This window comes from Perna viridis, chromosome 9 (genome assembly GCF_037379345.1).
Source record: "Perna viridis isolate PV_CMFRI_1.1 ecotype Kerala chromosome 9, ASM3737934v1, whole genome shotgun sequence".
Classification (NCBI taxonomy): domain Eukaryota; kingdom Metazoa; phylum Mollusca; class Bivalvia; order Mytilida; family Mytilidae; genus Perna; species Perna viridis.
In genome coordinates this window covers 15943883-15958975 of record NC_142453.1, presented here as the reverse complement: position 1 = coordinate 15958975, position 15093 = coordinate 15943883, and the positions used below count along the sequence as shown (strand labels likewise).

At 32.7% G+C, this 15093-nt stretch overlaps 1 protein-coding gene across 1 annotated transcript; it reads left to right on the top strand.

Annotated features, from left to right (window-relative positions):
• Positions 1-340: 340 nt before the first annotated feature.
• LOC148606952 (splicing factor ESS-2 homolog) lies at positions 341-13605 on the top strand. Its single transcript, XM_088546467.1, has 7 exons — positions 341-604; positions 4188-4341; positions 5457-5564; positions 6618-6763; positions 9123-9599; positions 10865-10980; positions 12040-13605. The coding sequence occupies exons 1-7, from the start codon at positions 446-448 to the stop codon at positions 12404-12406; spliced, it is 1527 nt and encodes a 508-aa protein (XP_088402593.1). The 5' UTR covers positions 341-445; the 3' UTR covers positions 12407-13605.
• Positions 13606-15093: the final 1488 nt, after the last annotated feature.

Below are 15093 nucleotides of genomic sequence, written 5' to 3'. Positions count from 1 at the left end.
TTAATTCCAACCAAAACCTGTCGCAATGTGCCTTAATGGAGGATGCATTTTCTTTATTCACGTCCTCTATATCGGATCAAGGATTTTCATAGACTTCGAGCACTCCAGTTAAATATATGTTGAGTATGTGTGGTTACTTGTTCGGTATTTCCATAACCTCGAGGAAAGGTGCAACGAGACCTCTGTGCAAACAAATAACCCAAGAAACTGGCACTGTTTTCACATTTACCGATCGCGAGTTAGAGTATATGTTAAATTTATCATTAGCTGGTTCCTTTTTACTAATTTAAGTTCGTCATTGTGTACGATTTCAGAAATCTATTTTGGGTTTTAAGCCAAACTTTATCTAACAAAACGTAATGGTGCGTTGCTGTGAAAAAGTTGTTATTTATTATTGGTAAAGTTTGTTGTTTACTATTTTAGTACGCCTGTGAAAAGAAACGAAATGTCAAAAATTGTTAACGACTATGAGACGACAAGAGCCCTTGTAAAGCGACTAGAGGGTACGATAGAACTTTCCCAAATCTCCAGTAAAGAGAAAAATGCCTCTGCTGCAAATGATGCAAAAAATCGCAACGTTCTTGACGAGGAAACGTTTACTAAGGTAAAGTAAGTGTGAGCGAAGCATAATGTAAAATAATCTGTCAAATCCGGTGTCAAACATGAAGGAAACATGATTCTAACGGAAATCAAATGAGTATCATCCAGGGACGAAGACCAGACAGGGAAACACACACTCACAACATAAAGAACATAAAACAACCAAAATAATACGAACTAAGTCTAAGCGAAGGTAAATGAGCAACTCATATTCCACTAAAAACTAGGAGCATAGACCATGTGTACCAATAGGGTAAGCATCCTCTGCTTTTCCTGAAAAGCGTAATTGCTCATTAAAAGTAGAGTCTGAAGTAGACAAAAGATGAAAGGAAAACTATGACACTGAGAACAAATCGGTTCTCATGGTGCAGATGGATATACCATGATGATCCAATGATCCAAGAGTTGATGGTAATGACTACTAAACTTCTGTAGTCATGACTTCAATCTTGTAGCAACATAAAAAATGTAAAAAGTCAAGCACAGTACAAGAAGTCTGGGTAGTTAAAATAAGCTATTATCATAATTTCTTCCTCCTAAACTTTAGTAAAGTAACATTTTAGAAAAAGTCTAAATAGTTCTGATCAAATAACATGGACATCTATGAAATATTTTGTCTATTTTTGACAATTTCTAAAGCATCAATAGGTTATGATAGAGTGTTTCTCAAGTGTCAGTATGGTGAATATCTGTAGATACATTTACATGTTAGAGCTTTTGAACAGAGTCTTAATAATATGGACTAGGCACTGCCTAAAAAGTAAGCACCGTTGATTTCAGCATACTTGAAATTTTATGTTACCCTCACAAGCTCCAGCAATATCTTTTTTTTTCATCAGTTCTCCATGTACAGGGGTTAATGGTTTACACATGTAATAGTCAGAGAGTAGATCTCGTCATTTTCAAGGCAGAAGCAATTCTCACCAATTTTATTCCGGAATGAAAATTGTTTTGTGATAGCTCATTTTTGTTAGCAAAATATCAGCAATCTGTTAGACATTTTTTTTCTTAAATTTTAGGCTTGAACTTAACTCGCAGAAAAGGATGAAAAATTGGTTGGTGAGAATTATTTGCTAGATGCAAAAACTATTCTCTGAAGTGTAACCTACATGTATGAAGTAAAAAAAAACGTACTTCAAAGATTTAACATGCAACTGACCAGCTATTTCAAGAAGATAATGCCTTTTCATCTTAGAAAGATATGCTTCTATTTGAATAATACAATGTACATGTACACTCCTTGAAATGTTCATTTTTCCTAATTTAGCGTTCTTGCATCTTTTATCGTTTGTTTACACATCATTTTGTGTTTGTTTAAACGAACAGTAGGAGCATTATTTTTGTTCATTCATTATTTTCTTTATTCAACTGTTATTTTTATATTCCAAGTGCATTGTATTTGTAAAACTTTTATCAGTCAAGCAGTTCCGGTTTCGGTAATGAATGCAGGGTTATATCATTAACTCTTCAACCCACAGTAGCTTTTTTGAAAATGTCAGAGTAGTTTCAAACAAATATGTAATATGGATGTCTTGGTAAACTTTTGTTGAGGCAGCATTTAAATTTAACTACATTTTCGTATTTCTAAAACTTCAGTAGATCGCAATGTAATGTTTTGCTTTTAGGAAAGTTTCTCAAGTGTCACTCGGTATGATAAATTTTTAGAGGAATTTTTAATGTTAAAGAGCAAGCTTCACTTTGGGCCTAAAGTTTCCCGATGTCATTGCCAGGTTAAATATTTGAATAACAAAATATTGGTAGAAAAAAGTCTTTCCTCTAACAGAAGATACATGTACATGTACTGTATAATAAAAAATCAAAAACAACACTAACCAACAAAAAGGAAGAAATATGTGTTCCACCCTGCTTATTTAGGCTAATTGTTTGAATTAGCACTGAGGAGCTGGTAATGATGCAGTTGTGAATGTTTTTTGAAATTTGTATGAAATATGATGTTTACATAATTTGCATAATGGACATTTACATGACTTACTGTATTTGTATGTTTCACACATTAAATTGACATTTTAAAGTAACTGATAAGAAAATCATTCAAGAAGCACATGTATTTGTGTAATTAGGGTTAGTGGATTTTTTATGATAAGCATGGTACACATGTACAATGTAGCTATAGTTATGCCACACCCCAACTGCTCATGCATATTCATGATTTTGAAATGAAGAAGCACATGCAGTCTGGGAGAGATAAAATGACTTAACATTGATTTAAGGGGGACTTTGATCATGGTTTGAAAAATTAAGGCATTTGTCTGTGTCTTCCATGCCAACAGTAAATACCAGTAAAAGCTGGCAAATACTGGTCAGTTGAATTGACCACATTGGAATTTACATTTTTAACTGTCCCTTCCAGGTTAGTTTTATTTATATGTCTACTGGTCAATACATTTTATTATAAAGACATGTTGCAGACATCATATACCAAACTACAGAACATAAACAGTTTCAAAATGAACATTTTTGTTTTCAATTGGCAAGGAAGCCATTTAGTTCCTGATTTTACTTATTACATGTATTTAAAAAGGGGGAGGCCACATCTACCAGAATAAAGGTGACAATACTTTGATTTACAGATGTATTATGACATCACAACTTGCAACTTAGTGTATTTGTAATTTGTGGTGGTAAATATTAGTAGCAGTCTTTTTAAGAATCATGTTAAATGTGATATACAACAAAAAAAGGCTACATATTTTTATTTTTTTATTTAATTGCTTCATACAAATGTAGTCCTATTTGACGAAATGTATAATTATGTATTCCAATCTGTCTGCTCTTAGGAGATAATCCACATGGAAAATCCAATAGTTTCTGTTGTATTTTATTGTCATTTACACTGTTATCTCCCATAATTTTGAATTGTACAGTACATTCTATATGATTTTTATCTTCTAAGAACACGGGTTATATGAAAAATCAAATGTTATTTCCTGTTGACTATGACAATTCAGGCTAAATATTTTTTTTAAAAAAATGTGTAGGCTTTTTACTCGTGAATCACATTTTGCATGATTCTTAGTTGGAGTGCTATTTAACATTTTATGGTTCTCTGTACACATTCTGATCCATGTAATAAATGTAGTATTAATGTGAGCTTATAATTAGTGTCAGATCAGCACATGATACACATGTATATTCTTGTTTGTTGACTTTTTTCCAAGTTCATGTACAATTGCACCTGATTTCACTCCCGGTTTTTTGTGGGAGTTCATAAATGCTAGTGCTTCAGTTTTTCTTGTTCCATTATCTTCAGTTTTTATATGTAATCTTCCTTATTTGGTACCCTACATTGTGTAAGTAGATTGTCCTTGTATCATGTATTTATATTTAGGCAATGTTTCAAGATTTTGACATAAATGTACATGCATATGAATCATCCCCCTGTTGACCTGTTAGTATTTTTTTTTTTGCAGATATTTACATTTGTATATGTGTTCTTCATCTAAAATTTTGCTACATGTGTACTTTGGACTGACATTTTTTAAACCTATTGTGCTGTTTTCTCTGACATATTTAACTTTAATGCCCATTCTCTTTATGTTGCATTGTATATAATTAATTTTTTTTAGGATTTAGAAGATATTATAGTAAGAGACTTTTATCCTGAGTTACCCACATTGAAAGAAAAGACAGAATATTATGAGGCTTTGAAATGCAATGACTTAGCAAAACTAAGAGAGTTTCAATTAAAATATAGAACTGATGGGAGACCTTCAACCGTATGTAAGTAAAAGTACATGTACATTTGTACATCTGATTTATAAGAACTACTACCTTACTGATACATTAAGATCTTGTCTTCTAATGATCTATTTAAATTAAAGATTTTAGGGATTTTCCTTTTTTTTTGGCCTTAAAAACTGTGCATTTAATACAATGTAGATTTAGTTTTTGCAGAATGTGTCTAGAAACATTACTGTGTTAACTGTGTTCCATTTAACATGCCTTTTCGTCAAGTTCTACATTACCTAACTGATATTTTACAATTAATAAACAAAAAGTCAAGTTATTTTAGCAAGTAAAAGTGGCAGGAAAATGTAGTGTCAGTTTTGAAAAATCTTGCGTAAACACTGCAGTATAAGAAAATTAATTTTTGGTCAACATAGACCCATCATAATTTTATGTAGACCACACTGTACATTTCAAAGGAAATTGAGCCAATTTTATCATAGACCTGCTTGATTTTATAATGCTTACCCTAGTAATAGGATTAGTCATGCCACCCTAACCTAAGGGGGTTATTATGTTTTTCTCGCCTTTTATTGTCCAACTGACTTTATCCCTTAGGCATGCTGGCATGACTAAACCCCCCTAGAAAGGGTTAATTTTGCAATTTTTTTTTTTTTTTTGGGGGGGGGGGGGCATCATATTCTAAATTCAAAAATTATTCCAAATTCAAATAATATCTTGTTTGTTCATCTTGGAAATTATTTTCTTTAGCTGAAATTGATTTTAATTTCAATAATTTTTGTAGGAATAAATATTCTGTTGAAACAGTCTTTGAATGCTACTGCAAATTAACTTTTGGTCAGGTCTAAAAGTTTGTGAAAAAGTGAAACGAAATAAAATTTGTAAATGTGTTTGAAGTTGGATACTGTTAACCTGTGAAATCAATTTTAAAGATTTATATTCAGTTTAAACATTCAAGAAAAAAAATTAAATTATATTGGTAATGCAAATTAATGATTACAGTTTTATTTTACATCATATAATCTATGAAATTGACTGTGAATGCTGCTATTTTCATAAGAATCAAAAACTTCAGTGCTACATGTAACTGCACTTGGAATCAATTCAGTTGTGCAATAAAAACTTATGAATGACTGCTTGGTTTTTAGATGATACACCTGCAACTTTTGAAACCCCTGAACCAGGTCATAGACAGCAATCACCAAGTCATAATGATGAAAAACAGAAGAAAGAGGAAAAACAAGAAAACAAACTTGGTAAGCTGCCAAACCATTTGACTACCTTTTTATATGACTGCAAAATTTTTTTTCTCAGATTTTTCAGAAACCTCTTACTGTTTTTATGTTCGAAGGAGTCAAAGGGGCCACACCAAAAAAATCAACTTTTTTTATTTTTTGATCCTCATTGACCTCAGGGAAGTTGTTGTTAAGAGTGTCTCATGGATAGTTCCTTTTCTTACCTCCTCAGTGACCTCAGGAAAGTTGGCAAGAGTGTCTCATGGGTAGTTCATTTTCTTACCTCCTCAGTGGTCTCAGGAAAGTTAGTAAGAGTGTTTCATGGATAGTTCCTTTTCTTACCTCCTCGGTGGTCTCAGGGAAGTTGTTAAGAGTGTCTCATTGATACATAGGTAGTTCCTTTCTTACTTCCTCGGTGGTCTCAGGGAAGTTGGTAAGAGTGTCCCATGGGTAATTCCATTTCTTACCTCCTCAATGTCCTCTTGAAGTTGGTTAGAGTGTCTCATGGATAATTCCTTTGCTTACTTTCTTAGTTACTGAGGGAAGTTGGTAAGAGTGTCACATGGATAGATCCTTTTCTAACCTCCTCAGTGGTTTCAGGGAAGTTGGTAAGAGTGTCACATGGATAGTTTCTTTTCTTATCTCCTCTGTTACTGAAGGAAGTTGGTAAGAATGCCTCATTGACAGTTCCTTTTGTTACTTCCTCAGTGATCTCAGGGAAGTTTGCTTGCCTTTAATGCAGAAGGTTGTAGGTTTGTCTTTGATTCCTGGCCAAGTCACAAGTCTTAAAATTTGGTAGTCACCGCTTCTTTGAAAGCAGTGGATAGAGAAAAAATTATTTGTCTAGTAGTCTGAATAATGTGTCCCGCTGGGATGACATATCTGCTTAGGGAGGGGTTGCTGCTTCTCTGATTTAGCATGTCACTGTTCTGGCCCAGGACAAACTAGTCAGTACAAAGCAGGGTCTGTTTGATTGGTCAAACATTCTTGTCATGGAAATGCAAGAAATATCTGCCACAGCACATTATAACACAATTAATCAATCTAGTGTTACAGTTAGGATTACCATTGCAGGAGGAAGCAGATTAAAGTTAGATCAGTATTTAGCTAAGAACACCAGTGAAGATAATGCATCATTCAGCGAGATTCTAGAGGAGACACAGAAGAAACACAGAGATAAACATTCATGGTTGTTTGATAATGAGAAATCTAGAACTGAGGTACTTTTTAGAACCAAAAAAAATGCATTTTTTTAAAGTCAAAGAATATTTTTTCAATTTAATATACTTTTGAAGACTGTTGTGGGAAACTTTATGGATTGAGAATTTAAAAAAAAAAAAGAAGTAAAAAAGATATTGATCAGCCATATGGTTTTTCAGACTTTATAGTTTTAAAATCAACAATGTCCTTGTGCTGACATTTCATCATCCCATTGGGGTTGCTGTCTCAAGGACATACTGTGAAAGTGCTTTAATTTGTGGATACCAATTTTGATGGATTCTTGAATTTGTGGTTTTGAGGTTTTCAGTGTACACATCGATAGGATTCTCCTTTTCGTTGGAAGCCAAATTTCATGGTTTTGCCTACCCACGAAAAACCACAAAAATTGGTACCCCACAAACAATAGTACTTCCACAGTACTCACCATATCCATTCTTTGTATTCAGTAAAAGTTCACAATTTGGGTCATATGCAATCCCAAAAAATTTGCTGTCATAGATTGGTATGGTGCTGTTGCTGTCCATGTTTTTATCGTTGTAGGTGGACACTAAGTTTTCATGCTGTAACTTGAGTATTAATTTGTTGAACATTATAAAACTATATTACAAGTTTACAAGCCATAAAAGGAAAATTGGTATTGAGTTTGGGGGTTTTAGCCCTATTGTTATAGAATCAGGGGTTAAAAAGGGACCTAAACCAAGCATTTCATAGAATTCAACTATATGTATATATCCATTAAAAGCTTAGGAATTTCTATGAAATTGTTCCACAATATTCTATACTTCAGACTTGGATTGATTTTCGGGGTAAAGACTTGAACTTAAGGGCCAAAAGGAGCAGGCCAGAAACATGCATTTTCCTGGTGTCCAGACAATAACTATTATTTATTTCTTGTCCTACATGTACATGTATTATGAATCATTTTTTATTGGATTATGAAAATTTGTGTCCGCAGTTTTTAATGAGAATACAGATATTTTTCAACGTACAATATAAAGTGTTAAAGGCCACACCCAAAAAAATCAACTTCTTATTTTTTTGGTCTGATTTTGAAATTGTGTCCAAACAAGTTGATGTGTCCATAATAAAAGCAAGTCCCTATGCTTAAGTTAAGTGTGTCAAAAACTGATATTGTGTCCACACTTGCCCCAAGTGAAAAGAGATTGATGACTGTGGTGGTATCATGCTGAACTCTTAGAAGCTCTTTTTCAGTTTTTTTTTTATTCTTTAGGATCAAATTACCTCATGTCGCAGATGTATGCTTTATAGGAATTTCCCTACTGTTTCTGAACACTACACAAAAACAAAGTTCAAACATAATTCTTTTTATATGATTCAATGTATCTTTTATAACCTGTAAGTATGTTTCTAACAATTATTCAGCTCAATAATATTCTATTATTTCTACAAAGATTTGAGAGACTCCTTTTTACCTTAAAAGATGTTAAGCAATAAATTTGCATTTAGGCAGTAATGTGTTAAGAAGCATTAAATGTGCTAAGCATGTTCTGTTTAACAGAATTATCAATCAAAATTTCCATCCTATCATTAATATTTTATGATTAATAAACAGGAGGTGAAGAGCAGTGAATTTAACCTAATTAAATTAGCAGGAAAATTCAAATTGATGAAAAAAAGTGTTTAGATTTATAAAATCCTATGCTCATCAAGGAAATTATTTTCATAAGCTGAAATTGGTTTTATTTCAGTATGATGCAGTGTGGGAAAACAATCTGTTAAAATAGTTTTGAATGTGTTTACAAATTAAAAATTTGAGAATAAGGTGAAACAGAACAAAATTTGGGAATAAGGTGAAACAGAACAAAATTTGTAAATGTGTTTGTAGTTGGATACTATTTAAATATCAATTACAGTTTGTACTTCAGAAATCAGAAGTAATTAATGACATTCAGTTTATGCATTTTAGGAAGAAACAGTTCTAAATAATATTGGAAATGCAAAATAATGATTATAGTTTTATTTTTCATCATGTAATCTTTGCACTTTTGTTCATGCTACAATTTTCACAAGTATAAAAAAATCTGTGCTAACCTTCATTAACTTTTTCATCATGTAATCTTTGCACTTTTGTTCATGCTATAATTTTCACTAGTATAAAAAAGTCTGTGCTAGCAGCAGTTCAATTTTATTACAACTTAACCAAAAAGAAAATTATCAGACAATCATAACAGCTGCCCAAAATACAAACTAATTTCTTCTTTTATTTCAAGTCTTACACGTATAGTATGTTATTGTTAGGGTTTATGTTCCATTTTGGAATAATTTTGGTTACATGGAAAGTTTCTTGTTAAAGTTACTGTATATTATGCATGTGTCTTCTCTTTTTTTTTGTTACAGGATGAAAAGAAACAATTAGCATTACCATCAGTCGAGCAACAGGCTGCTATAAAAGGAAATCATGAGTGTATAAATAGCTGGAAATATCAAGCCCGCAACTCTTTGATGTATGTGCCAGATGGCGCTGATTTCAGTAACGAAGAACTAGTTGATATGCAGAAAAAGAAGCCTCGAAAAATTGTTCATGACAATACTAGGTTTCAAATTAATCCTTGGAACCAGAACAAAAGTCGAGAAATGATGAAACAAGCTGCTTCTGCCAAGGCAATGGCAGAGGCAGGCAAAATAGGGCATGATGGGAAGGAAATTTTGCCTTCAGAATCACCACAGGTGAATGGTTATGGTTTTGTTGGAACTCCTTCTCCAGCACCAGGTGTAGAAGAGTCACCTTTGATGACATGGGGAGAAATTGAGAGTACACCTTTTAGACTTGACCCTGCTGATTCTATTTCAGCCACACCTGGTCCAACATTTAAGGTATGTGAGTGTAGATAAATGAGACATGGTGGGTTGATTCTGTGAGTCATGGAACAAAAGGAAAAGTAGCATAGATCCCAAACTTTACAATTTGTCCGTGATTTGTAAGAATTTCAGAATTTCATACAATTGTATGGTCAACAGTCAATTCTTTGTTTGTTTGTTGGGGTTTAACGTCCGAGCAGCAATATTTCAGCTATATTCAGACCATACAGTCAATTTTATATGGATTACCAAATGCTTCTGATCTGAGCCATTCCCGGTTTAAAAAATGTATTCTGATCATTAAGATGCTTCCTGCAGAGACTATTGAAATAAACCTGATGAGGATTGGGGTCCTGCAGTGCGATTTCATGAATGTTATTAATCTTGGTTAAAGATAAGTCTTATAGTTTCTGATTATTGTGTGAAACACATTTTCATCCAATACCAGTTAAATGTTTGTATTATATTTAATTTCACCAAAGCCTATCAAGCTTTCATTTGAAAACAGAATGAAATCTGTCCAAGTTACTTTGATGCTTAGACTACATTGATGTAAAATGTTGAATACAAACATTCAAATGAATTGTAAGAGTTGTGTCTCTTTCCCTAGGTCTGCCTCCTTAGTTACTTTGATGCTTACATGATATTGATGTAAAATGCTGAATACGTTTCTATGATTTGTAAGAGTTGTATTCCTTACCCTAGGTCTACCCCCTTAAATTTTTTTATGTTGACATGAAGGTGCTTTTAAAAGTTTGGTTTAGGCAGGTTTTACTGTACAAAGCTTGACAGTTTGATACCAAATTTTCTCAGGTATTGAAATAAAATACATTTCTAAAAGAAGCTTTAAATTTGACCTATATATATTTAAGAAGTACTCATGCTAAGAATCATGCAACATGTAATTCATGGTTGGAAAGCCTACATATTTTTGTTTTTGACATTTTGTTAATTTTTTACAGAAATATGTGGCTTTTTATAAAAACCCCTGTTAATTCTAAAGGAACTAGAAATTAAAAGAAATGTATTATAGAAATAAAAATTAAGGGAGATAAAGACACTGAAATACAACAGAAATTCTTGTATTTTTGGTGTGAATTATCTTATAAGAACAGACAGATTGGAATGAGTGATTATACATTCCATCATATAGACCGATAAAACAACTCAATAACAAAAATATAAATGTTTAGCCTATTTGGGAGTGTATCACATAGTACAGAATTAGTATCACACAGTACAGAATTAGTAGAATTCTTACAGAGATTGCTTCTTAATAGATCCCAGATGTACCCAGGAGAGATGAGATAGCGTTAGAGTTAGCAGAGAAAGCCAGTAAACTACACAGGGATAAAAAAGGAAGGGCGATCAAAACTGTGCAATCAAGACTCTCTACGTAGGTTTACTTTAATATACCTGTGTTTAGGCATACATTCTATAGAGCTTCAAGTTTTCAAGTTTTATTTAATACACTCTGACCATAACATAAACTGCATGAAGAGGCAGACAATATAACATATCTACAAAGGCAAACAGGACCTATAAACACATAACACACAACAAAAAAATTGCATATTCAATACATAGATATGTTTATAGAAATGACTAATTCAGGTCATAAAAATAAAAGCATTTCAGGTTTCAAGAAAACAAAGCATATCAAAATATGACTAAAACTCCTGCAGTGGTTGATTGATTGCTAACATGTATTGTTTCTCATATTTAAGTGTAACAACGTAGTAAACATAGGTCCAGTAGACCATTAAAATTGTCAATGTGTTCAATAGACCAAACCAAAGGAATATTTCCTGGATATTAAGAGATACTATTTTACTGGTTACATAGTCTTAATTGGGAAATTTTTTTTTTTCATCATTTATGTAGTAGAATGATTGTAAAAATTAGCTGTAACTTTTATTGCTCAAACTGATGTTGCATGGTTTCAGAGGATAAGATTTTCAAAGTTGTATACATGAAACCTAGTAGAAAAACCCCAGATTTGACGTTACATGTGCTGTTTATATTTATTATTTTGTAGAGATTTCACTACATAGCATCCAAATATAAAAAGATTTAAGATTTCAGAGATTTTCGAAGTTGTACATGTGAAAAATGACCACAAAAAAATCTGGTTTTAGGAGCCATAACTCCTACATCATGCAATGGATCATTTTGAAATCTATGGGTCTATATCCTGAAAAATATTACTCCATCAGAATTTTGGTAAATTCAATGGTTTTTATTCTTCATTTAAACCTGTCTAATCTGAACACTGAATAATCTAAATATCTGTCTAAACCAGACACTATTTATAGTTCTTTTATAACAGTTAAATTCTGTTTTAACCTTTGTAAACCAAACACCTGTTTAAACTAGTCCAAAGTCCATAGGAGGTTTGGTTTAGACAAGTTTCACTGTACTAGAAAGGTACAATTTTTTTTTTTTGAATTTTCAGACCGTCATTAAAGTTTGGTATGAGTACTACAGACAGAATTAGCTCAATGTCTCCGGCAGCTCAAAGATTAGTCAACTCTCAGTTCAAAATACGGACTAGTACAGACAAAGCCCTCAGAGAGAGTTATTCTCCTTCTCCCTTACATAGACTACCAGGAGACAAAACTCCTGTCAGACTTACCCCAAGAAATACACCAAAAAATGTTCGAACACCTAACCGAACTCCTGGGAGCAAGAGGGAGGGAAGTGACATTTCATCCTTAACAGACAATTTGTTGAATTTACCAAAAAGGAGAGGTGTTGAAACATTACCAGATTCACCAAAACAGACCACAACTGTAAGGAAAAGTGCTTCAGATTTCTTTTGATCCGTTGGTGATGAACTTTAGTTGGAAAAGATTAGTTTCCAGTTGTAGGAAAAAGATTGGTTTCAAATTGTTATGGATTCTAATATTAGCCTCCAGCAATGAACTAGTCCGGGACTGCTTCAAATTCAATCCAAAATGTGTACTTAATGGGAAGAACTGCAACATATTGATGCCTGATATGGAGATTTATAAAAACATATGTACTTTAAAATCAGATTAAAGCATGTTTATCAAAATCTAATTAAAACCCATCTCTTTTTAAGTCACTAATATTGTTAGCGACTTCTAATTTCATTACTTTACATATGATTTACATTATTATATACAATACTACTCCACATTATGCTGCTGATTGGTGCCATGTTTACCGTCATAGCTTCTTAGTTGACATTATGCTGCTGATTGGTGCCATGTTTACCATCATAGCTTCTTAGTTCTAGCTTCATACGACATTATGCTGCTGATTGGTGCCATGTTTACCGTCAAAACTTCTTAGTTCTAGCTTCATACAAGTTCAAAATGTACCTCTTAAATATCATACACATATGTATGTTCTATGTGTGTTTTTTGCTTGTATGAAAACAAGAAGTTTACATTCAAAGATGAAATGATCAGTTAGCATTAAACATTACCCAGTTTCTGATTCAAATTAAATAAACGTCTAATTATGTTTAACATCACCAGAAGATGGTACAATTTACATTGAATATTTTGGATAACTGATAACTCATGAGTTTTATGCTGAAGGAGGATATCAGTTATCCGAAATTTTAAATGTAAATTTTACCATCTTATGGTGATGTTAAATATATATATAGCCATGCCATTTGTTTGATGTGATTCCTTATCAGGTTCCCTGGTCAGTATCATAGGAAAGCCAAAGATCGCTAGAAGTTTGAGATAAAAACATTAATAGCTCTTCCTGGTAGCAAGTTATTTTAATTGAAAGCATTCTCATCATCACGGTTAAGAAAGAGTAATCATATCAAGGGAATCAAGATTCTAGTGGAAGTCACCTGATTTTAGAGCCATTTCGGATGTTGAAACAAACCAAAATCACAGAATATTTGATGATTAGCGACTTTGAAGACTTCAGTCTTTGATTATTATATGATGGTAAACATGTACTTGTAATAACCATTATTTTCATTGACTTATTTTCATGAATTTATTGTGTTAGTAAAAACATGTTTTCCTTATGTTTTTCATGTTGATCCATAGCAAAAGAAAAACATATGTTGCAATTTTTCCTACATGTACATGTAGGAAATTCTTTATTATGAAAGCATTGATATAAATGAAGATTGAAGATGATTTGAGATCTACTAGAACATTATAAAGTATCAACAAATTGAGATTAATCTCATTTTCAGACCTAAAATGTCTCATTTAGTCAATTTAGTCAATTTAGTCAGTGTTTGAGTCATGGAAACATCTCAGGTCGAGGTTCTCTATCAATTTGGACCAAAACCTTCAAGGAATGACATATTTTTTTTGGTCTATGAGGAAATAACCTCAATCATGTGGAGCACACTACATAATCTGCATAGCAATATTTTCAACTGTGAACTACAAATATTGAAGTTATTTCAAATAGACAGAAGAAATACATGTATATCAGTCCTTCCGTATCAATTTTAGTATCACCATTCGAGGACTAAAGAAAGTCCTTTCAGCAAGAAAGGTTGATGACATCACAGTCATATTACAAAATTTGGTCTATGAGATGATTGACAATTTTTTTTATCCAATCAGAAAGCTTGTTACAATCCCAAGAAACTTGAAATTGATATACATATAGGACAGTAAAAAAATACTTTTTTGTAGTAAGTTTATAAACTTTTTCATAGAGGTAGAACACACACAACTTGTACTTGGCTTTATACCACTTATTTAAAATTCTTTTAGTACAGTAGTGAGTGAAAAAATCTAATGTGGTATATTATACCCCACTCAACAAGTCAGTGATATTTTGGAATCACATTGTCCATCCCTCTGTCATTCCGTTCATCTGAAATTTATGTTGCAAATGGCTGGATTGATTTCATATTTGGGATGTGGCTTCATACAGATGGGGCATATATAGTAAACAATTTTCCTTGCTTCCTGTACAAATAGGGGGATATGCATTGCATTAAAATGCATGCAACTTCATGTTGTATTTTTACTTATTCAAAATCCAATCAAACAGAAGGAATTGAAGTCAGTATTGAACTACTCATCATGTTGTAAACAGCTGCACTTGAGCATCCTTTCCTGCCCTTTTTGATGTTGAAGGTCTAAATATAAAACACTGGGCAGTCTACAGCTTGATGGGATTTCTTACACATGTATTGAGGAATTCAATCTTTTGCACAAGCCAAGTTCTGTGGAACTAGTAAGTCCTGTTATATTGATTGGCCTTTATAACAAGTAATAATGAAGATGTGTGATCTAATCTGGCAAGTGTCGTCTTTACTAAAAAAAAAGAATGCTGCCAAACCTGTCATACTAAAGCACAGTATGGCTTACTTTCCCTCTCACTTGGTGGGGGATGAAAAAACTAATGCATGTACCTGTAATTGTATGATACACATGGCATTAGGGAAAATTTCAAATTGTCAAACTGATCTCAAACTGTGTAATGCTAACCTCTACCTCGATATGTTTAATATATGACAATACTTGTACCTTGGAATACCACAGCA

What these genes read in the sequence shown, in the direction of transcription:
- LOC148606952 (XM_088546467.1), top strand. Translation starts at nt 446, where the DNA reads ATGTCAAAAATTGTTAACGACTATGAGACGACAAGAGCCCTTGTAAAG. An exon ending in ACGAGGAAACGTTTACTAAG is followed by an intron (nt 605 to 4,187) that starts GTAAAGTAAGTG and finishes AATTTTTTTTAG; the next exon opens with GATTTAGAAGATATTATAGT. An exon ending in AAAACAAGAAAACAAACTTG is followed by an intron (nt 5,565 to 6,617) that starts GTAAGCTGCCAA and finishes TTACCATTGCAG; the next exon opens with GAGGAAGCAGATTAAAGTTA.